Source organism: Acinonyx jubatus, chromosome D3, assembly GCF_027475565.1.
Source record: "Acinonyx jubatus isolate Ajub_Pintada_27869175 chromosome D3, VMU_Ajub_asm_v1.0, whole genome shotgun sequence".
In the NCBI taxonomy this organism is placed as follows: Eukaryota; Metazoa; Chordata; class Mammalia; order Carnivora; family Felidae; genus Acinonyx; species Acinonyx jubatus.
In genome coordinates, this window is record NC_069392.1 from 39,735,952 (window position 1) to 39,758,275 (window position 22,324).

The 22,324-nt window shown below is 38.4% G+C and overlaps 1 protein-coding gene across 3 annotated transcripts in view; it reads left to right on the top strand.

Annotated features, from left to right (window-relative positions):
* LPIN2 (lipin 2) overlaps positions 1-22,324 on the top strand; it is an 84,895-nt gene that overhangs the window by 33,248 nt on the left and 29,323 nt on the right. For all 3 annotated transcript variants that reach the window (XM_027068600.2, XM_053206130.1, XM_015084263.3), the window contains exons 2-4: positions 10,839-11,039; positions 18,734-18,829; positions 21,886-22,187. In XM_027068600.2, the coding sequence (XP_026924401.1) occupies positions 10,848-11,039; positions 18,734-18,829; positions 21,886-22,187 (590 nt within the window). In that variant the 5' untranslated portion in view covers positions 10,839-10,847. The remainder of the gene's footprint in view (positions 1-10,838; positions 11,040-18,733; positions 18,830-21,885; positions 22,188-22,324) is intronic.

Consider the following 22,324-nt stretch of genomic DNA (forward strand, 5'->3'; position numbering starts at 1 on the left):
TCTGTAAAGAACTTCAGACTCAACACCCAAAAAAACACATAATCCTTAAGAAATGTACAAACGACATGAATAGATGCTTTTCCAAAGACCTCCAGATGGCTAACACACATGAAAAGATACTCACCATCACTTATCATCAGGGGAATACAAATCAAAACCACGATGAGAAATCATCTCACACCTGTTAGAATGGCTAAAATTAACAACACAGGAAACAACAGGTGTTGGGGAGGATGCAGAGAAAGGGGAACCCTCTTACACTGTTGGTGGGAGTGCAAGCTGGTACAGCCACTCTGGAGAACAGTATGGAGGTTTCTTGAAAAGTCAAAAATAGAATTACCCTATGATCCAGCAATTGCACTACTGGGTATTTACCCAAAGGATACAAAAATACAGATTCAAAGGGGTACATGCATCCTGATGTTTATAGCAGCATTAGCAACAGTAGCCAAACTATGGAGAGAGCCCAAATGTCCATCAGCTGATAATGGATAAAGAAGATCACACACACACACGCACACAGGAATATTAGCCATCAAAAAGAATGAAATCTTGCCATTTGCAATGATGTGGATGGAACTAGAGTGTATTAGGCTAAGCGAAATAAATCAGTCAGAGAAAGACAAATACCATATGATTTCACTCATGTGGAATTTAAGAAACAAAACAGATGAACATATAGGAGGAGGGAAAGAGAGGGGAACAACTGTAAGAGACTCTTAAAGATAGAGAACAAAGAGGATTGATGGAAGTGGGGGGGGGGGTGGCCTAGATGGGTGATGTGTATTAAGGAGGCCACTTATGAGCACTTGGTATTGTATGTAAGTGACGAATCACTGAATTCTACTCCTGAAACCAATACTGCACTGTATGATAACTAGAATTTAAATAAAAATGTGAAAAGAAAAAAAAAATCCCCTCTTCTCACCTGTCTATCCTAATGGTTGTTTTTGAATTGTGTGGGTTGTAATTAGGGAACGAACCCCTAAGGAGAGCAGTCTTCCCAGATCAGAATTTTTATAAATGAGGGGTGCCTGGCTGGCTCAGTCAGTAGAGCATATGTCTCTTGATCTCAAGGTCACGAGTTTGAGCCCCATATTGGGTGTAGAGATTACTTAAAATCTAACAACAACAACAAAAAAGTTGTAAATGAGTTTTTGATACAACCACTGTCAGTCCTAGAATTCAAGTCTTATAAAATGATCAGGCCAGCTATTTGTTTCTTAAAATGTATGGAATTCATGGTGCTTGGGTTGCTCAGTTGTTTGGCTGTCCGACTTCAGCTCAGGTCATAATCTCATGATTTGTGAGTTCGAGCTGTGCATCGGACTCTGTGTTGACAGCTCAGAGCCTGGAGCCTGCTTTGGATTCTGTGTCTCCCTCCCTCTCTGCCCCTCCCCCACTTGCATTCTGTGTCTCTCAAAAATACACAGTAAAAAAATAAAATATGAAATTCAAGGTCTATTAAGTTTGGATTACAGGTCAAGGTAATAAGATACGGTTAAAGGACAGGATACATACGTTACCATAACAACTCGGTTTGCTCAAGCTGAATCAGGACTGGGAAGAGAAAGTTCATGCAGTAGAGACTGAGTTAGTTCCCAAACATGAATACCTATCAGAATCGTAAATAACCAGTCCTTAAGACCCCATTTCTATTTTTTTGTGTTTAGATTGGGGGTCTGGGAATCTATACTCTTAAGCATCAAAACTTGATTCTGTTATGATCAGAGATCTATCTAGTCTTTGGAAATACTAACCTACACTGTGGTCCTTCTCAGTTTTCTTCACTTAGAGGAAAAAAGTTGGTTAGACCTAAAAAGGCCTTTGTGCCTTCAAACAGTGGAGTTGATATAAAAAATAGGGTTACTCTTTAGAAAGACAGCTCAATCTACTGGGTACTGGTTAGAAAACTAGATCCTCCAAAGAACACCGCATCCTGGCTAAGTCTGTCTCTCAGGAAGGAATCTTTTGAGTTCAGATGCCAGCTCAAATATTTCTAGAACTTTCCTGTACATCTTCTCTGAAGAAAGATGCAAGACAATACCCAAGGCTTTAAGCCTTCTTGTAATGTATTTTATTACAGACTGATTTTGGAGGTAGCAAAAATAGGCATGGAGTGTTATCATAGGATCTCTTGCTTTTACAAAGAGCGATCCTTCCGTAACCTGGCTCATCTTTATAATCAGTTATTAAACTTCAAAAAAAAATTCAAGAAAATTTGCCTTTTGAAAAACTGTTATGGATGATTTTCATATACACAAAATTTTGAACCAATGCAATAAGTGAAAATTCTTTAAGTTCAGCCTTAATAGGAAGTTCCCCACCAAAACTGCCCTTTTTATTTCCATATTTAAGTTCCATATTTCAGCAGTATTTACTGAATCCCAACTACATGCCAGATGTAGCTCTGTCTAGAAATTGTGGCGTGATCCTAGCCAGCTGTTTCCTTTCCCTTAGCATCGCCTTGGGTCTGTCACAGGTCCTACTGATTCTGTCTTCTCTGCACTTCTGCCTTTAGAGCTGTGCCATGTCTTACTTGAATTGTTTGTACATTATTCAGGAATTTTGCTGGGAGACCCTGGGTTTTAGTTTACACATTCTGTACATGGGGACTAAATGGTCATAGACACATTGGAGAGCCCTGTTCCAACTGCCACCCTGTTCTGCAGGACAGAAAGGGAGCTGCTTTGATCTTGAGGAGACTTGGAGCAGTAAAATTTGTGCAGTTATCACATTTCCTCGTGGACTTTGGTTTCAAGGAGATTAGATGGGCCTCAGTGGAGCCCTGGGGGTGAGGCCCTCTCCTTCACCGAGGGCAAGGGTTGTTCCTTGTGCTGCATCTATTTCCTGTTTCTTATTTTATAAAGTGAGAGTCAAAAAGCAGCTAATTATAAAATAAGAAAAATTAAACAAATTACTATTTTGCTGTCATGGGGGATAAAAAGCTGAGTGGTACAAAGTAAGACATTTATTTGCGTTTAAATGGCCAACGGGTGGCTTTTCCAGGAAGACTGGTTATTTGTCAGGCTTAGTGTCAGTTGTCTGAGCTCACTCATAGATGACACTATTTTGAATAGTTTTCCGTTACATAGGTCTAGCTAAGTTCTTTGTGATCCCCATAGTGTCTGCTAAGCACAGAATAAATGTTTTAGAGAATGTCTTGACAGGATGTGGGCAAGTCCTCTGGGGGACTTTTCACCCCCTGACCTCCCAGACCAGGGAGAAGCTTGCAGCAGATGCTACTGTGTGTGCCATTGGTCTTTCATCTCCTACTTTCAAAGAGGCAAAGTTCTCAGCCAGTGGTGCCCTCCAGGCTTATGTTTGGCCACCTCTAAGAGACTCTGGAATTCATAGACAGCTGTAGTCTTAAGTACAACTTGAGTTCAGCCTCAGGTCTCTTGTCCTCAGGGTTACCAGCTGATCTTGAGAGCCCATGATTTTAAGCTACTGGTGGGAAATAGCAAGAAGGTTGGGACCCCCAGTGCAGTAGAGCTGGTTTCTAGTGAATAGTAATGGAAAGTTAAATACCTTTTGTCTCAGTCTAAATGTAAAATGAATGAAAAATGTCTGCCTTGGGGCGCCTGGGTGGCTCAGTCGGTTAAGCATCTGACTTTGGCTCGGGCCATGCTCTCGAGGTTCATGAGTTCAATCGCCACATTGGGCTCTCTGTGCTGACAGACCAGCTCAGAGCCTGGAGCCTGCTTCGGATTCTGTCTCCCTCTCTCTCTGGCCCTCCCCCACTCGCACTCTGTCTCTCTCAAAAATAAACGTTAAAAAAAAGTTTTATTTTTAAATAAAGGAAAATGTCTGCCTTACTTAACCTAAATTCTCTTTTTGAAGATCAAATGAGGTATGTTTGAGAAAGTTCTTGAAAAATATTAAGTGCTACTCAAAGGCAGAATATAAGCTTTGGTGCCTGGAGGAGTTTGGTCTAGGAGCATAGGTGTAAGCCAGAACGTGTTCTGTCTGTTTACTGAAGTTTCTAGAAGTTTCTGTTCCCCCACAGCACACTCCTCACATCTGTGAGCAGAAGGTTAGAATGTTGAGGGCAAGTTCTTAGACAAAAGCAGTTCATCTCTGTCCATAAGCTCCAACCACACATGATCTCCCAGGAAGTCCACTTCCTAATCTTGAATTGTGGGTCTAGCAGGCAAGTTAGTAGTCAGTGCTACCTCTCATGACAGTGTGCAGAAAAGACTTGAAGGGCCAAATAGTATTAAGTAAATAACATTCCAGGTTCTAAAAGCAACCCACTTGCAGCAAAAAATCTGGGGTGGGGGTGGGGTCTCATCAAGGCATTCAGATCAGTGCTTTAGAGCTTTTCTATCACTGAGACATGCAGTAAGGCTGTAGTGAGACTTGAGTTTGAATATCAGCTTCACCACTTACTGTGGTGACCTTGGACACTTTCGAACCTCAGTGTCCTCATATAAATGGGAATATTGATACCAAACTCCAGATACTTGTGAAAATTACATGAGATAATACACAGTTTTCCATAGCACTTGACACATGAGGGACATGTAACAACTGTAGTTGTGTTTGTTAGTAGCTGTACTTCTAACTAGTAGTAATAGCATTGAATAGATACGAGGGTAAACTTAAACGTGTTTAGAATGTATCCATTTTTGTATTGATAACAATTTAGAAATTACAGTATTTTAATAAGTACCTATATCCCTTTTCTTTAGCAAAAAAATGTTTTTGCTTGAACATATCACCTTTAAATGATTCTGAGCAGTTTTTATAGAAAGAAGATCTGCATTTGAACCTCGTTACTGATAGATTCCATTTATAAATCTCTACTACATATCATGATGGGTTGCTTTAGTTTCTTTGATGCTTAGGAAAAGCTACTAAGCAAATCTTTAAACTACCCATTTATTCCAGATACTAGTGTATGTTTACTTGTAAATTTTTGATGAGAAAAATCTGATAGTGGGCACCTTCATGAAGGACTAATTCAGTCTATTGAATTTTACACATAAAGAGCCATTTGGTTTCTAATAAGTATTTTAGTTAATTTCTGTCTTCTGACTCTTCCCATTTTTAGTTCACTGATCAGTAAGTACCTCCCTGTCTCGGGAGTTCCCAACATCTAACCCAGCCTATGGGAGCCAGTGACTGGACCTAAACACACACTATACATTGTATACACTGTATATTAGTCAGGACTATCTACACCACTGTGTCTAGTTTTGGATCTCCCATTTAGAGTAAGTTCTTTAGTTTGTCATAAAAGTGAAAGTAAACCCAGTCATTTTAGAAGAATGTTTAGCCCAGAATAGATGAGACCTATAGTTGCACAACAAACTCTTTGGTGTATAATGGTATTTAGAAGATTCATGGTGACTTCTAGTGGACATAATGCTAGGGCTGTCTGATATGGTTATCAACTTCTTGGTGAAAGGAATGAATCTTTGTCAACAGGAAGTACCCCAACATTGAAAAACAGTACGGCAATTATGTTGTTTAAGAGGATACTTGTCTTAGCTTGGGGTGCCATAAGGAATACCACAGACTGGGTGATCTGAACATTCATTTCTCACAATTTTGGAGGCTGGCAAGTCCAAAATAAGGTGCTGGCCAATTTAATTCCTAGTGAGGGTCCTCTTCGTGGCTTGCACACTTTCTCACTGTGTCCTCACATGGTAGGAGGAAAGAACATCATCTCTGGTGTTTTTCTTTCTCCTTATAAGAACATTAATCCCATCGTAGAGGCCCAACCCTCTTGACCTCATCTAAATCTAATTGTCTCCCAAAGGCCCTGCCTCCAAATACCTTCACTTGGGGGGTTAGGGCTTCAACATACAAATTTGAGGAGGAGACAGGTTCAGTCCATAACAATGCTTAACTGTTTTAAGCCTTAATTTTATTATCTTTAAAAATAGAAATAATATTTACTCATTCATAAGGTGGTTCTGAGATTATGTATACGCTTAGGAATTTGGTACATAGTAAGCTCTCAAAAAATTAGTTGCTGCTATTCTGATGATTAACTTTCCATATTTCAGGGGTGTGCTAGAAGCACTTTTGATATTTGTTGAAACACTGGGCTAGATAAATACTTTGAGTTCTAAGAATGCATTTTTATATTTTTTTCTGTGCTTGTGAGCCTGAAGATAGGGATGCTGCTCTATGAACATCCTTCAGTTCCACATTGCTCTGTGTGGGCATCTTTATGTCTGTCTGCTTTCTGATTATGTATTTACTCTGTCTTTGCTTTTTCTCTGAGCTTTTATCTCTTTCTGCATCCCTGTTAGTCTCTTTGTCCCTGTCCTTGAATTTATTTTCTCCTCTCTTTTTTTTCTCATCATTCACTATAAAATATGGTGAGTAATGTGCAATGTATATTATTTTACTGTATTTTTTAATCTTTGTTTTATTTCAAAAGATAGTCTCTTCAATGAGGTGTATCCCTGACATGTGACTGGGTTACTTGATTGTCTTTCTGCCCTTGTTCAGAGTCCCACTTTCCCAGGCATTGACCAGGACAGGTGTCAGAGGACTGAATTTGTTCTCAACTTGGCTTTATTATGGCTAGTGCTGAGCTGGACATGTAGGAATAAAGTTTCATGGTACTAGGTAATGCTTAAAGAAGAAGCTGGGTTTTTTTTGTTGTTGTTGTTAAAAAAATTTTTTTTTTTAATGTTTACTTTTGAGAGAGACAGCGAGCAGGGGAGGGGCAAGAGAGAGGAAGACAGAGAATCTGAAGCAGGCTCCATCCAGGCTCTGAGCTGACAGCACAGAGTTGACATGGGGCTCGAACTCACAAACTCTGAGATCATGACCTGAGCTGAAGTTCGATGCTTGACGACTGAGCCACCCAGGCGCCCCTGGATGAAACTGGTTAATATATCGCACATATAACAACCAGCTGCTTTTCCCCCCAGACATAACCATGGGGCAGCCCCCTCTCCCAACCTAGTTGGAGTGCTCCTCCTAGCAGAGTTGTGCCCCTCATTCCCAGGGTGTAGTGAATGTTACGGCACCAGGCGTCCCTTTACTTTTGTTTTACCAGCCTTTGTAATATAAACAATTGTTTTATATCTGCTAAGAAAAAAACCAATCATTTGACAGCCTGTATTTTTCTACATTTAGCAACTGGCATTTACACAATAGACTTTCTTGTATAACAGCACATCCTTTAACCATGGTAATTAAAATCATTTTGAATAGATGTAGTTACACTTAATTATGGATTCTGTGCTCTAGTTGATGTAAGCTTATTACACATTTAGTTTATAAGACTTGTTTTATGGCTGAATGAGGATGCTTAAAGTTATCATTTTTCAGTTTCTTTTAAGGAAAGGCCTATATAATTAGTTACGAAATTTTTAAAAATTTGTAACAAAGCTCATTTTTAAATGGCTACCAGTCAGTCAAGCAGTTATACAAAGATGGACTGCTTGGGTGCTGATTAATGTACATGCCATGACAAGCAAAAAGCATGTCGTGAGCATATATTACATATTATGAACATTCTGATGGACAGTTCTAGGTTGCTAAAAAATACCATCTGATAAAAGAGAGTGAAAATATAAACTATACAAGATTAAATTTTATTTCACCTTTGTTTTTGGAGACATTCCTAACATAAAAATTGTACACCATGACCCCAGAAATAAGGAACAAAAAGATGTTTATTCTCTTTTCCTCTAAGTGGTAGTGCTCTTTTATGAAACAAAATATAATGAGATATTCAGGTAGCAAGTCAGCATATGAAAAGATGTTCAGTGTCATTAGCCATTAGGGAAATGTAGATTAAAACTAATATCACCTGTACCTGTCATCATGGTAAAATAAAAAAGTACCAAATGATGGCAAAGATGTAGAAAAATTACATTTCTCAGACATTGCTTGTGGGGGTGTATAATGGTACAGTGACTCTGGTGGCAGTGTCTTGAAAACTAAGCATGCAGTTCTCATTGAACCCAGCAGTCACATCCCCGGGGGGGATTATTCTAGTCAATTCGAAAACTGATTTTCTTAAAATTTTTTTTAATGTTTATTCATTTTTGAGAGAGAGAGACAGACAGAGCATGAGCGGGGGAGGGGCAGAGAGGGAGGGAGACACAGAATCCAAAGCAGGCTCCAGGGTCTGTCTGTCAGCACAGAGCCTGACGTGGGGCTCAAACAGATCATGACCTGAGCTGAAGTCGGACACTTAAATGATTGAGCCACCCAGGCGCCCTTGAAAATTGATTTTCACACAAAAACCTATACATGAGTGCTATGGTAATTTTAACTGTAATACTCAAAAACATGAAATCACTCAGGTGTTCCTCAACAGTTGAGTAATTAAACAAACTATGGTACCTCCATATTATACAGTGCTGCCTCACAATAAAAAGGAACAAACTGTTGATGCATGCAACAACCTGGATGAGTCTCCATAGCAGTATAAGAGGGAAAAGGCAATGAATGACAAAAGGTTATATACCTAACTTTCTTAAAAAGGTCAAAAGTGACAGAAACGAAAAACAGAATTAATGGTCTCCAGGGATTAAGGAGAGAGTGAGGGAATTGGGTGTATGTGGCAATAGGACAGATCTTTAGGATGATGGAAATGTTCTCAATTTTAACTGAATCAGTGTTGGTACCCTGATTGTAATATTGCACTAGAATTTTGCAAGATGTTGGAGGAACCTGGCTTAAAGGATACATGGGATCTCTTTGTATTTCTTAAAATTGCATGCATGCAAAACTATAGTTACTGCAAAACAAAAAAGATTAATTTTTTAAAATGAGATGTAATACGAATATTCTGATGAAACAGTATTTCCTCCCTACACACGTTTCTAATTTTTTTTTGTCTCATTTATTAATGGTTCATTTGATCCTTTATTCATTGAAGAAATAATTATTGGGCACTTGGTATATGCTTAATTTGGCCTTACCTAATGAATTATTCTAAAACCAAAATCAAAACTAACTTGCAACTATTTTATAAAGGATACTACCTTATTTAGTAGTAAATTTTGCAGCCAGTTTACATCCTCAGAGCCATCTCTTCTGGAGGTACATTTTGGGGCCTTTGTAACATTAGCTTTAAAATATTCAAAAAAATTTCCGGGGTAAAATTATTGTGGCTGTGCTCAGTAGTATAAAACTGATGGGTCTTGATTACACATTCATCTGTGTATAAGAGCAGAAAAAATGTCTGAGTGCAATCTGGGCACTGCCAGCAGACACTCGCTCACCTGTGAGGAGTAGGGTGAGTTTCTCTGGAGGCACATGTCTTAGCACACCCCTAACTTTTCCCACTGGAGTAGCATTCTTTCTCCCATTTCAGCTTTGGACTTCTCTCACAACATAGAATGCGATCTCTGGTAGCTTTTCTGTGCATGTAACTTCAAGCTTAAGGCACCTGAAAAGCTGGGGGTAAAGAGACAGATGTGTTTATGAGGAATGATCTGGAGAATAAATTGTCTTTTCTCTGGTTCAGTGAAAGTTGGCCTTTGGCTTAGCCAGAGCCACGGAGGATCTCTTGTTTGGTCTATATCCCTCCTGTCCCCAGGCGAATGACTTGCTGAATTGTGCTTTGACATAATACTAGGGTTGTTGGTGTCTAATGAATGAAATGTGGTGGTATTTGGTAAGTGGAGATGAAATTTGATAACGTTAGGACTAAAGAGCTATTTTTTTTCTAATTAGTAAAAGAATTGAGGGGGGTTCAAGGAGACTTCCCTGCTGGTCTTCATTGCATACTATATGGTAGGCGCCCCAACCTGTGGTCAGATAAAGCCAGCCCTAGCCTCAGCCACAGCGGATATGGGGCAGAGGAAGCAAGCATTTCCTAGCGACCCTGCAGCCTGGGTCAGGTGCACATTCATGTCCATCTTTAACCTTTTCTGGAGGATCCTTTTATAGCATAGTGATCCCGATTTGACTAGTTAATTGTAGTTGACCAACAAGATTAAAACCCTTTTCTGTACTTTGAACTTTATAGAACATTAATGTATGTTCTAGTGAGTTGTGTTCAAGCACTGAGGGGATTTTTGATAAAAATAACACTATAAATAGGTTAGACCCAGTCTAGCTCACCCAGAGTTTGTTTATTTAATCTAGCATGCCTCTGAACCATATTCAGTTTTTGTAGAGTTTTGTAGAAAATTCATCTCTCATTTAATTGTCTTCAGCAGAAACAGTGGATTTTCTGGTTTCTCCCAAATGTGATCCTTGGTCATTTTTTCTGCTTGGCTGCTGTGGCCAGAGTGGATGCAGTTGCCCCAGGTTCCTAGTGATCTTGGGCAAGAGGGCAGTGGTGGTAGTCCGGTTCTTTGGTGGTTCTGTGCAGGTTCTAAATTTCAGAGGGACACCCCTGCTGGCAGCTAGCAGACTCCATGATGATGGAAAAGGAAAGGGAACTTAGAATTTTACAGTTTGGCAATGTTGGGGAAGGAATTTGAGTTGGAGCAGGAAGCACAGACAGTACACAGATAATTAATATGTTAGAATCATGATCAGCCCTACAAAAGAAAATCAAACCTGGCTCCTCTGAGGGAATGACAGTTAAATAGATGTCTAAAGAATGAATAAATTAACCCAGCTGGGGTGAGGAGAGAAGTGAATTAGTGGCATGCCTCAGGCCCTGTCTGGGACAGCCTCTCATGATACAAAGGAGAACCATCTGATTTTGTCGTTGTGTGGAATTGTGTAAAAACAGTGGTAGCGTGAGACTAACTGGTTCAAGATCAGCACAGTTAACAATATCTAATATGACATACAAATGCTCAATACACTTTTAATCACCACTGTTTTTTTCTCTGTCATTAGATCCACAGATTCAGTGTTACTGTCTCATCTGTTTTTTTTTCCCCTGTCTTTTGTAGTTTCAAACCATGAATTATGTGGGACAGCTGGCTGGGCAGGTGATTGTCACTGTGAAGGAACTCTACAAGGGCATTAACCAAGCTACTTTGTCTGGCTGCATCGATGTCATTGTGGTGCGACAGCAGGATGGCACCTATCAGTGTTCGCCTTTTCACGTTCGATTTGGGAAGCTGGGAGTCCTGAGATCCAAAGAGAAAGTGGTGAGTACAGGAGACAGCTTGTTCTCAAGGAGGGTGAAAGGTTAGATGGGAACAGAATAAGTTGTTCCTGTGTACTCTCTCTGGCTCTTTTTTTTTTTTTTTTTCCAAAGGAAAACCTGTATAATGTTGAAGATAATCATATGAGAAGTCAGCCTTTATGTTTTATTTTGAAGTTGCTGCTGAATTCATAAGCATAGAAAGTCTCTCCAAGGGGGAAAAAAAGCTGAAAATTATCTTGATAATCCCATTTGTTGCAGCTCAGAGGAGCAAAATAGAGAAACTGGAGTTGTAAATGGAGAATGTTAGGTATATTTAGAAAAAGTTTCTTTACCTTATATACTACTTTAAAATATTTAGAGCAGTGACTTCATACCATTTATGAGTGGAATAGACTGAGGTAATCAAGAATACATTACATTTGTTTAAGTAAAATTAATGCCAGTTTTCCTTGTTTTGAGAAAGCTGTTGAATCTTATTTGTATCTAAATTTTGTTAGTGATACCAGGACTTGTCTCCAGATCTTACTAAATGCAAACTCACATCATGGGCTTGTTGGCGTTTAGTTTTATTTCAGGGAAGGTTCATTTAGAAAGAAGATAATTTGTATTTTCCTTTTTCTTACATCCTCTCTCCTTCAAATATTGGAACAATGGTAAGACATGTTAGTATATTTGATGTCAATCAAGTTAGAAAATTGAGCTAGTAATAAAACTTTGCAGGTACATGGTAGTATTTTTTTACCCTTCTGCTCTTACCCCACATTATTTACCTAAACAATGGAGGGAGATTTTGTCAGGATTATAAAGCACAATGAAAGATCTACACCATTCTGGGTCACAGAACTAGATGTTAGAGGACCACTGGCGTAATTCAAATCATCTATTTTCAGATTTTGGCTATTTTGCATAGCTAATCTTATTCTTTAAAATAGAAATTTGTGTTTTAATTAAACTTAAGTTTTTTGGGGGGGATGGAAGAAAAGGCTTATGGGTTGCACACAACTATATATTCTCCCCACTTGCCCCCCCCCCCCCCAGCCCTCAAAACACACATCTTTTTTCCGAGGTGTTATAAATCAGTATTTCGCTGGAGAACCACGTTGCAGGATGGCAGGGTTTGTATGGTCGGCCTCTGTTCAGAGACACCCTTTGGAAACCAAAAGCAGTCGCAATTCACTTAGTAACTTGGAAACTTTCCCTTGCAAAACAGTGTTTAGCCACAGTTTAGCTTCTTGGAATTTTTTATTTCTAGCCAGTAACACTAACGTATAGTACTTTCAGTTTTTATCTGCTTTGGGAGAATCTGTACAAAATTGTTTATGCACTGAAATTTCCCATCAGTTGTGCAAGGATCTATTCAGGAAATGGCTTATATGGCACTTTTGTTTGTTTTTCTGTGATCTGGATTTTGATCAGTAGATTGGTTAAGTCTTTTGGCCTTTCAGAATGGAATCTGCAGGCTGATGTTATATGTAAGCATTTGTGTATCTATAAATGGTGACTGGACAGACAACATACCTCTTTCTACATGCTGTGTGCCTCTAATTAAGAAAGTACAAGTTCAGTACCAGGCTACCCAAATGACTGTATTCTGTATCTTGTCAAACGCTTGGATTTTAATAGTCTGTCCATGAGACACAGGAAAAGGGAAAATTTCTTTTGCGCTAGTACCCCTAGGAGCTCAAAGGATGTGTTTGAGCAGAAATTTGGCTCTTTGACTGAAACACAGCTTTCCTGCGACAGTAAAACCAGAACCATGTCTGCCTTGAGATACTCAGGCAGTTTGGATTAACTGTCTTATTTTAGGTCAGTTTGGACTAGGGAAAGCTACTCACTGATTTTACACTAAGACCCCAATTATGGTGACACCTATAATGGTGGCACCTGGACTGGAAATCATAATCATCTTAAAGCTTCTGGTTAGGGAGATACCGTATAATAATTTTCCCACTGTCACTGGTATGTTTTTGTTTGATAGAACACCACTACTCCCAGTATATTTCATAACCCGAGTTGAATTTCAGAAGGTAAACCTGCAGTTGCTGTTTTTAAAATACTAATTTTGTTGATTTAACGCAAAACTAATGATTTGATTACTTATCAAAGTTAAATAATCCAGTGCATTAGACAGGAAGTTTCCATTGTGGGTGACAAAAATCCACCTCGCACTAGCTTAAGCAAAAAAAGGGAATTTATTGGCTTGCATAACTAATGTCCAGGAGCATTTGAATTAATCAGGTCTTTGAGGGTGTTAACCAGAACCCTGTCTCTGCCCACCTCTCAGCTCTGTCTCCTTTTGTGTATGCTCTCTCTAATGCAAGATGGCCACAGTACCTCCTGCCTTATTTCCCATGAACTCAGCAACCCTAGGGGAAAGAGAGCTGCTTCTTCCCACAGAAGTATCAGTGTTTAATCTCCCTGTCAGTCTTGAGTCACATGTACCTTGCAGACCAGTCACTATAGCTGGGGTGGAATGTACTGATTGGCTTGGCTTGGACAGCAGCCCCATGAAGCCATGCCTGAAACTGTCTGAAATAGAGGATGAGGAGATCTCCAGAGGACACCACTGATATTCTTACCTGGAGAGTGGTATGCCAAAACAAGTGTCTGCTATAGCAGGTATTTCTAAAAAGTAAATCAGTTCTATTTCAACATCTCAGTCATATATATTGAGCAAGATTAAGCCACAGTGTAGGAAGTAAGACTATGTAGATAGGAATATTGTTTTAGATACCAGTTTATAAGGAGTAGTACATCAAAATGAGTACCCTCTTTAAAATAATCACCTTGGGAAGCATTTATTCCAATTTGGTGCCATCTCTCAAAATATTTCTTAATATTTTTGCTTTGTTACTTAAAGAGCTTCTGGCATATTCTTTTAGTACCCTTAGTATTGCCGCAATTTGATGTTAGATTTAATTTGGGGGTAACCAAACTCCATTTAGAGGCAGAATAAGAGACTAGTCATATTGGAAAATGTCATATTTGATCACTAAAGTCAGACAGGCTATAAATGAAGGGTGAATTTTTTTAAGATGGTTTAAAACCAGACTGCATTCTGAAAGAGGCATTGTTCTATTTTCCCAACTCCCTAGGATAAATGGATAACCTACAAAGATGAAACATTTGAAGGATACTAGTTTGAATCTGTTATTTTTTTTATGAAAGGTAAAATAACTTTAATATTTAATTTGTGTGTAATTTAACTTAAAGAATTTATACAACCACAAATCAATAAACAAATGATAATTTCAATTATTTTTATGTCCAACTTCTAGTTGAAAAAATGCAATTAAGTATTTAAGTCATCCTGAGAAGCCTAAAATTTGGCATTATGGAGCAAATTTAGTTTTCCCAGTCCCCTTGCTCTTACAGTCTAGGAAAATATATCTATTTCTTTACTTCATCAGCCCTCATGGAACTTAGAAAGCATTTTTCCTATGTAGAAGCTGCTGCTATTAGAGCTGCTTCGGAAATAGATGATTTGAGATGCTTATGTGACTTCAACCAATTTATTATGAAACACATTTTAAACTTAACTTGAAAATAATATTTTTTTAGCCCAGGAATTTGTTGCACTACTTGGTTTTGGAAGCGTTAGATTCCATGTCCTACCCAGCTTTATTTAAGCCATAAATATTCACAGTAATCTAAAACATGAAGAACTTAGTTGGGAAATGAATTAATGTTTGTCCTGTGGAAACTTATTTTATGCACCCTTTTCTTTTAAGAAGTAAAAGAGGGGCGGGGCGCCTGGGTGGCTCAGTCGGTTGGGTGACTTCAGCTCAGGTCATGATCTCACTGTTGGTGAGTTCGAGCCCTGCATAAGGCTCTGTGCTGACAGCTCAGAACCTGAAGCCTGCTTCAGATTCTGTGTCTCCCTCCCTCTCTGTTCCTCCCTGCTTGCGCTGTGTCTCTCTCTCTCTCAAAAATAAAAAAAGATTTTAAAAAAATTTAAAAAGTGAAAGAAAAATGAGTTTCTTACAAAATAATAATTTTGTTAACATTTCTTAAATAGGAATTTTCTTTTGCATAGGATTTTGTTATTTTGTATTTAATAGTTGCCTATTTTTCTCATTTTCTGTTATAATTTTTTTCCCTTTTTTAAGAGCTTTTTTCATTTTGTAATTAACACAGTAACACATATTCAAAGGATATAATTTTAAAACTTTTACCATAGGTGCACTCATGAAAGCATCACTGTAGTCATGACATGGAACACTTAGCTGTCCTCACAGTCTCTTCCAGTCTGTGACTGTTCTGAGTCAGTTTTTTAATGACATTAGCATATTTTTAACTCCTATATTTTAGATGTTTAACAAGTTGCAAATGTATTTTAAATAATTTCTATATCTGTCACCCACTTCTTCCCCTACTGTTGACATTTCACATGACCGTGGTACAATTTATCAGAACTAGGCAGTTAACATTGGTATAATATTATTAACTAAAGACCTTATTCAGATTCACTACGGTCTTTTTGTCTATGATCCTATCCAGGATCCCACATTACTTTCATTCTATATTCTGTAACCATTCTGTCTTTCCTTACAACCTTGACTTTTGAGGAGGACAGAATGGTTGTTATGTAGATTGTCCCTCAGTTTGAGTTTGTCTGATGTTTTCTCATTTGGGGAAGAATAACACAGAGTGATAGTGTGCCCTTCTCAGTATATCATCTTAGGAAGCCCATCATGGTGCCGTATCTCATTATTGGTGATGTTAACTTTGATCCCTTGGTTAGTGGTGTCTACTACGTTCCTCGTCTAAAAATTTATTTGTGGGAAGAAACTTGGAGATTGTGCAGATATACTGTTTTTCATCGTACTTCCACCCATCGATTTTAGCATACACTGATGAATTTTGCTTGCAGTAGTTATTACTGTGGTGTTTGCCAAATGATTTTCTGTTTTCCATCCTTTCTACTCCATTTATTAACTGAAATTCTACTGTATCAAAGAGCTATCCTTCTGTTTACTTATTCAATTATTTATTCAGATCAGTATGGACTTCTGAACATTAATTTTACTCTTTGGGTTATAATCCATTATTATCATTATGTAGTTGCTCAAATTGTCCCAGATTTGGCAATTAGTAGGTAGCTCCTTCAGGTTGAGTCCTTTTGATATGTTCCCATCATTTTTTGAGCACTTCCTTACTTTTTGGCACCATGAGCTATTTGACAAGAATCTACTTTACCTGCCTCAGCCCTGGAATGTAATTATTTTGTTTCTCTGAGGAGCAGTGGTTCCTTTTATTAGAGAATCGTATCTAGAAACAAAATATCTCGTCACTAGGTGTGCTCATTACTGAGGTGTCATTGCCTCTAGGCCCTGTCAGCAGGCAGAGCTGGAAAATCTCTGTATGTAAATACGTGTACCTACATTTGTCTGTAAAAATTATGAGTTCACACTGATTCCTCTGGTTCCAGTCCATCCCTAGAAGGTTCCTTCTCATCTCCTTATTTATAACTTCTTTTTCTGACAGTGAGAAACATGGCTCTTATTACCTACAATATGTTTACTTATTTGTTCAATCCTAAAATACACATAAAATAGTTTTAGAATTGTTACCCACATTTCTGTGATTTTTTTTTAATTACTACAATATTTGTTTATAGTGCTTTTTGTCTTTAGTCTTAGAATATTAAGTTTTATTCCTTATCCCTTAGTGTGGTTATGTTACTAACAGGATTTTTATAATAAGCATTTTGACAACATGTTTCAGTTAATGATCTTCACTGACCTGATGTGACCCAGCACTCAGTGTCAGAAGGGATAATTAATTGGTCCTCACTGGGAAAAACCCAATGGTTTTGCAAAGTTAAGAACACTTAAATTGTGGACTACTCTATTTATATACGTATTACATTTTTCTGTACTTTCGTTTTTATGTCCCCTGAACCAGTCTAAAACTGGAGTTTACAAGTTTATCTGTAAGAGTTTCGAAAGTTGGTGTTCATTTATTATTATAAGATGTTTAAAAACATTTATTCACAGTCTACAGATGAACGACTACATTATTTTTAAGTGGTAAGTAGTATTTAATATTATATATAAACAGTCCTTACTTTGCATGGTCGTATAGATCATTAAAATGACTGGGCAGATTTCAGCAGCATGGATGGAACTGGAAGGTATTATGCTGAGTGAAATAAGTCAGAGAAGGACAGATATCATATGTTTTCCACTCATATATGGGTCTTGAGAAACTGAACAGAACACCATGGGAGAAGGGAAGGGGAAAAATTGTTACAGAGAGGGAGGGAGGCAAACCACAAGAGACTCTTAAATACAGAGAACAAACTAAGGGTGGATGGGGGTTGGAGCAGAGGGAAAATGTGTGATGAGCATTGAGGAGGGCACTTGTTGGGATGAGCACTGGGTGTTATATGTAAGCCAATTTGACAATAAATTCTATTCATAAAAAATATATACATAGAAAAAATGACTGGGCAAGTCAAAACCCAAAGCAAACTTAATAACTGAGAAAAATTAGGATTTTTCCATGAATTTTACAAATTTTTGTAAAAACTTTCTATTGTCAGTTAAAAATGTGTAAGAAAATGAAAAATAGTAAGTTGGTGTTTAGTACACTGCAATTTAAAACATTAGGAACATTGAGAACTAACATGTCTTCTTTGTAAAATAACTTAGCAAGATTAGTTGGTTTGAACAGTGCTTGCTTGATGTAAAACTTAGGATACCGAACAAGCATCTCTTGTCTTGGCAAATTTTTGTATGCTTTTCTGAATTTGGATCACCTTTCAGGTTTTCAGCTCTGAAACATTCAATGTCATGAAGTATGTCAGAGTTCCTTCAGTGTGGACATTTTTTGCCCACGTCACTTCCTCTGGGCCATCTTCATCCTTTTTGTCACAGCCACTCTGCTCCTCTGTGTGGATGAGCCTGCCTTCACCAGGTGCCTCTGGCTGCACATGTTGAGCCTTTCAGGTGGCAGCAGGGTCCCCATTCCCGCAGTCAGCTATTTCTTCTGTAACTGTTGACATGCAGTTTGAAGTTTACTTCCAGTAATGTTACTTTTAGTTTGTGGCATTTTGATCTTGGCCAGTTTCCTCTTAATTATCCATTTTTATAAAATGTCACATGGGTTTATCAGTGGGAAACAAGAAGACAACTACCACTACAAGCTTTACTGTCTGTGCCTGAACTGAGTAATAATAGATTTGGTGCACAAGTCACTAGTGCACTTTTTGAAAAAGTGATGCGATGGGTTACCAGTCATGCTGGGCATCTGTTGTTATGTAGTGATCTGTAGACAGAGAGCTGGCAGTGAAGCCTGTGCTCTCTGGAGTTACAGGTAACATATTGCATTAACTGAAATTTGTGGTTGTCTGAAGCGTGCCAGCTGAGGCCTGTCTGTGGTGTAACTCTGGAAGTGCTCAATTGCTTGTTGACCATAACATTTCTCTGTTTTATGCCATTTGGGAAATTAAGTACAAGATTTTATGTTCTAAAAATGATACAATATTTTCTTTCAATCCCTGGTTACCTATCCCCTTCCTTCCCAGATCTGTTTGGTTTTTTAAGGCAGGTTGGTGGGGCAGGTAGCAGTGTTTCTCAGAGACTATCACTCCAGGAACCTCAATACTAAGTTTGGCTTGAGAACCCAGAATTTAGGCTTCGTTTAGCATGAATGAAAGATTTAATACTAAATCATACTTTCTCTTCTTAGATTGATATAGAAATCAATGGCGATGCAGTGGATCTTCACATGAAATTGGGTGACAATGGGGAAGCTTTCTTTGTGGAGGAGACTGAAGAGGAATATGTAAGTTCTAGTGGGTCACATTTACTTTACACATTGTATTCAGGCTCCAGGATCTGTCCCCAGACAGAAATGTTCAGTTTTCATGGTTAGTTATAGAGGTGATTGTTGCAGGTTAAACAAGCTTTAGTTTTAGGTTGAAGAACTAAGCTGTCAGAAAGGAGCTAGAGTGAGTGAGGCACTTTTCTCAGCACCAAGTGTCAGAATACAGAGAGCATATAGAAGGCCCTTGCACTTGCTCTTTTTCTCTGTCTTTAATGAGCTTTCTTATTTAGTATCTGTTACAGTTTACACCTTGAATGGAAGTTAGTTCCACCTAAGTAATGAAGGCATATCTCTCTGCAGGCTGTGTGTGTGTTTGTACATGTGTGACCTTTAAACTTGGAAAACATGTTTAACCGTTTTGGTTAGGGACATTGGATCGCTAATCTTGAATAGGCTTGTGAATGAGTTTATTATGGTCTCCAGAGATTTAAATTAATTGGCCTGTATCTTTTTAAACCATTATTGCATGTTTGGCTTCTTTAAGTAAGAGAGAACAGTTTGTTCCTCCCCACCCCTTCACCCCATGTATCCACTGATGGTGGTAAACTGTTTTTGATGGATCTTAGAAGAGGCATCTTCTAGCTTTCATCATAAAGAATAAAATCTCAGCAAAACTGATAACCTTCAAGTTATTAAGGATACAGGACTACTTTTTTGGGGTTTTCAAAGAAGAAAAGTCACCAAAAAATAGAATGAGATTGTTTATCATTTTTAGTTTAGAGAGAAACCAACAATTTAGATACCAGTATGTAAAGCAGCAGTGCAAAGTATGGTTATGAAAACAGTCCAGAGCAGTCTTTTTTTTTTTAGTACCTATTAATTACTTGTTTTTATATTACCTTGTTTGTGTTTGCTTGGCCTTATCAAAGTTTTTCCTCATCAGAGACAGAAGCAAGAGGCAGAATGATACAATAAATGAGTTACCACAAGAATAAAATATATATATTTTTAACTTTTATTTATTTGAGAGAGAAAGCACATACATGGATGCAGGGGAGGGGCAGAGAGAGGGAGAGGGAGAATCCTAAGCAGGCCCCACACTGCCAGTGCAGAGCTGATGCAGGGCTCAATCTCACAAACCATGAGGTCATGACCTGAGCCAAAATCAAGAGTTGGACGCTTAACCAACTGAGCCACCCAGGTGCCCCAAGAATAAAATATTTTTGATGTGTTCCTTAAAATCATGTATATTTCAGGACATTGGTTGATTAGGCTTTGTGTAAATCAGTGAGCGAGAGGGCTGGGTTATCGATCATTTGTTACGTGGTTCTTATGGTCATTTCTGATGATTCCACTTACAACTATGCTTAGTAAGGTTAACTTGGAGAGAGTTTCAGCTTTCCAGCCCCTTTTGCCTATCCCATGTATCACCAAATTATTCAGATTTTCTTTCATATGCTTCTCTGTGAATTTTTTTTTTAAATATTAATTCATCCAACATTACTACTCTATGCCACATACTATGAGTAAAATATGCCCCCACTCTCCAGGAGTTTACAGTTATAAAAGGGATAAGCATTACCAACACCCATCTGGCTGCCATTTATTTACATACTTGTTTCTCTCAGACTTTGCTCATCTGAACTGTATATCATCATCCTTTTCAAGCTGGTAGTTCTGTATCTAACCCTGTCCTGTTAATAGCTGCACAATCATCCATAGTATGGATATACCACAATTTAACCATTCTTGTACTGATAGAGATTTAGGTTATTTCATCACCCCCAACACAATACACATAGTGCTATAATAGAACTAGGAAACACCACCAGAGACAAAATAGCTTTTAAGAAGTACCAGTAAACTTTGGGGCACCTGGATGGCTCAGTCGGTTCAGCATCTGACTCTTGATTTCAGCTGAGGTCACGATCTCAGGGTTGTGGGATCAAGCCCCCTCCACTCAGCACGGAGCCTGCTTAAGATTCTGTCTCTTTCTCTGCCCCTCTCCCCTACTCGTGCATGAACTCTCTCTCTCTCTCTTTCTGTCTCAAATTAAAAAATTTTTAAAAAGTACCAGTACACTTTATTTATACAATTAATAAAAAAGACCATTGAATTAAAAGGCCCTGGAAGTCAGAGACCACAGCCTGTAACTTGGGTGCCCTGGGGACATGTGGAATAATATCCTGTCATCACAGTGCTGGATAAACAGAATTTTGGCTCCGGGGTAATATGTCTATCAAAGACAAATTCAAAAGCTTGATTTAGAACAATTATGGAAATTCACTCATTTTCAGGACTGTTATGTAAAAACTTGAGTATTCTAAGTTACTTGAAGTTAATTTATATGTTACCTACCATTTCCCCCATGATACAAAGGGGTGAAGCCAGTAAATACGAAGTTAATCTTCTGAACACCAGACTTTGGTCATTTATTTGATATTAAATTACGAGTTTATTTCTAACTGTTGGGCCTATTTTCTTCTTTTGAATTCCTGAAAGGATGTTTTAAATAACGTTACAGTTTTAAAATCTGCCAACTTCATTTGTAACAGGGTATTGTGTATTTTAATCACCTTTTCACCCTCATTTAATTTAGCAAACGCAATTTACCGGAGATCCTCACTTCACTTACCTGTCCTACTGCCCCCTGTCTGATGGGGTGTTCCTGATCCCTGCCTTCCGCTTTATCCTGTTACTGTTCTTTGTAAGTTTTTGACAGAGTGCTTCGTATTGCCTCCTTGGAATGCTGCTGTTGCTGCTTTGAACTTCCCTTTATAGAAAATTTAATTGGCTTTGCTTTAATTACAGTTTTTGTTTGTGTGTGCTGATTTGGTATATTGGTTCCTTCAAATATATTCAGTTACATGGACCAGATGAATTATCTGTGTGTACCAGGGTAAAGACCTATTCAGAATAGAGTGGGCAGTAACGTAGTTCAGTGTGACATTCTTACCTTTAAGGACTATGTATTCTTCCTACCACTGTGAATTTAGATATGCAAAGAGTTCATTATTGTTTTGATTCACTGTCCACTTTGTCAGGGACTTTTCTTTCTCCATGTTCTCTTTAAGGAAAAGCTTCCTGCCTACCTTGCCACCTCACCAATTCCTACTGAAGATCAGTTCTTTAAAGATATCGATACTCCTTTGATGAAATCTGGTGGAAATGAAAGACCATCTCAGAGTTCAGACATCTCCCACATGTTGGAAACGGAAACAGTTTTCACTTCAAGTTCTGTGAAAAAGAAAAAACGAAGGAGAAAGAAATGCAAACAGGACAGTAAGAAGGAAGACCAGACCGCTTCTCCTGCTGCAGAAGATACCGTGGATGTGGAAATGAGCTCTGACGATGACAAGGGGGCCCAGTCAGCAAGGTAGGGCTCTTAGTGTGGTTGCCAGGCATCCACACACTCTATGGGCAGAGCTCAGGTACAGTGAGTTGTTGTTGTTTCTTTCATGGATCTGCAGTGTGAGTTTTGCACTTGTTTTTCCCCATGACAATTTATTGTGG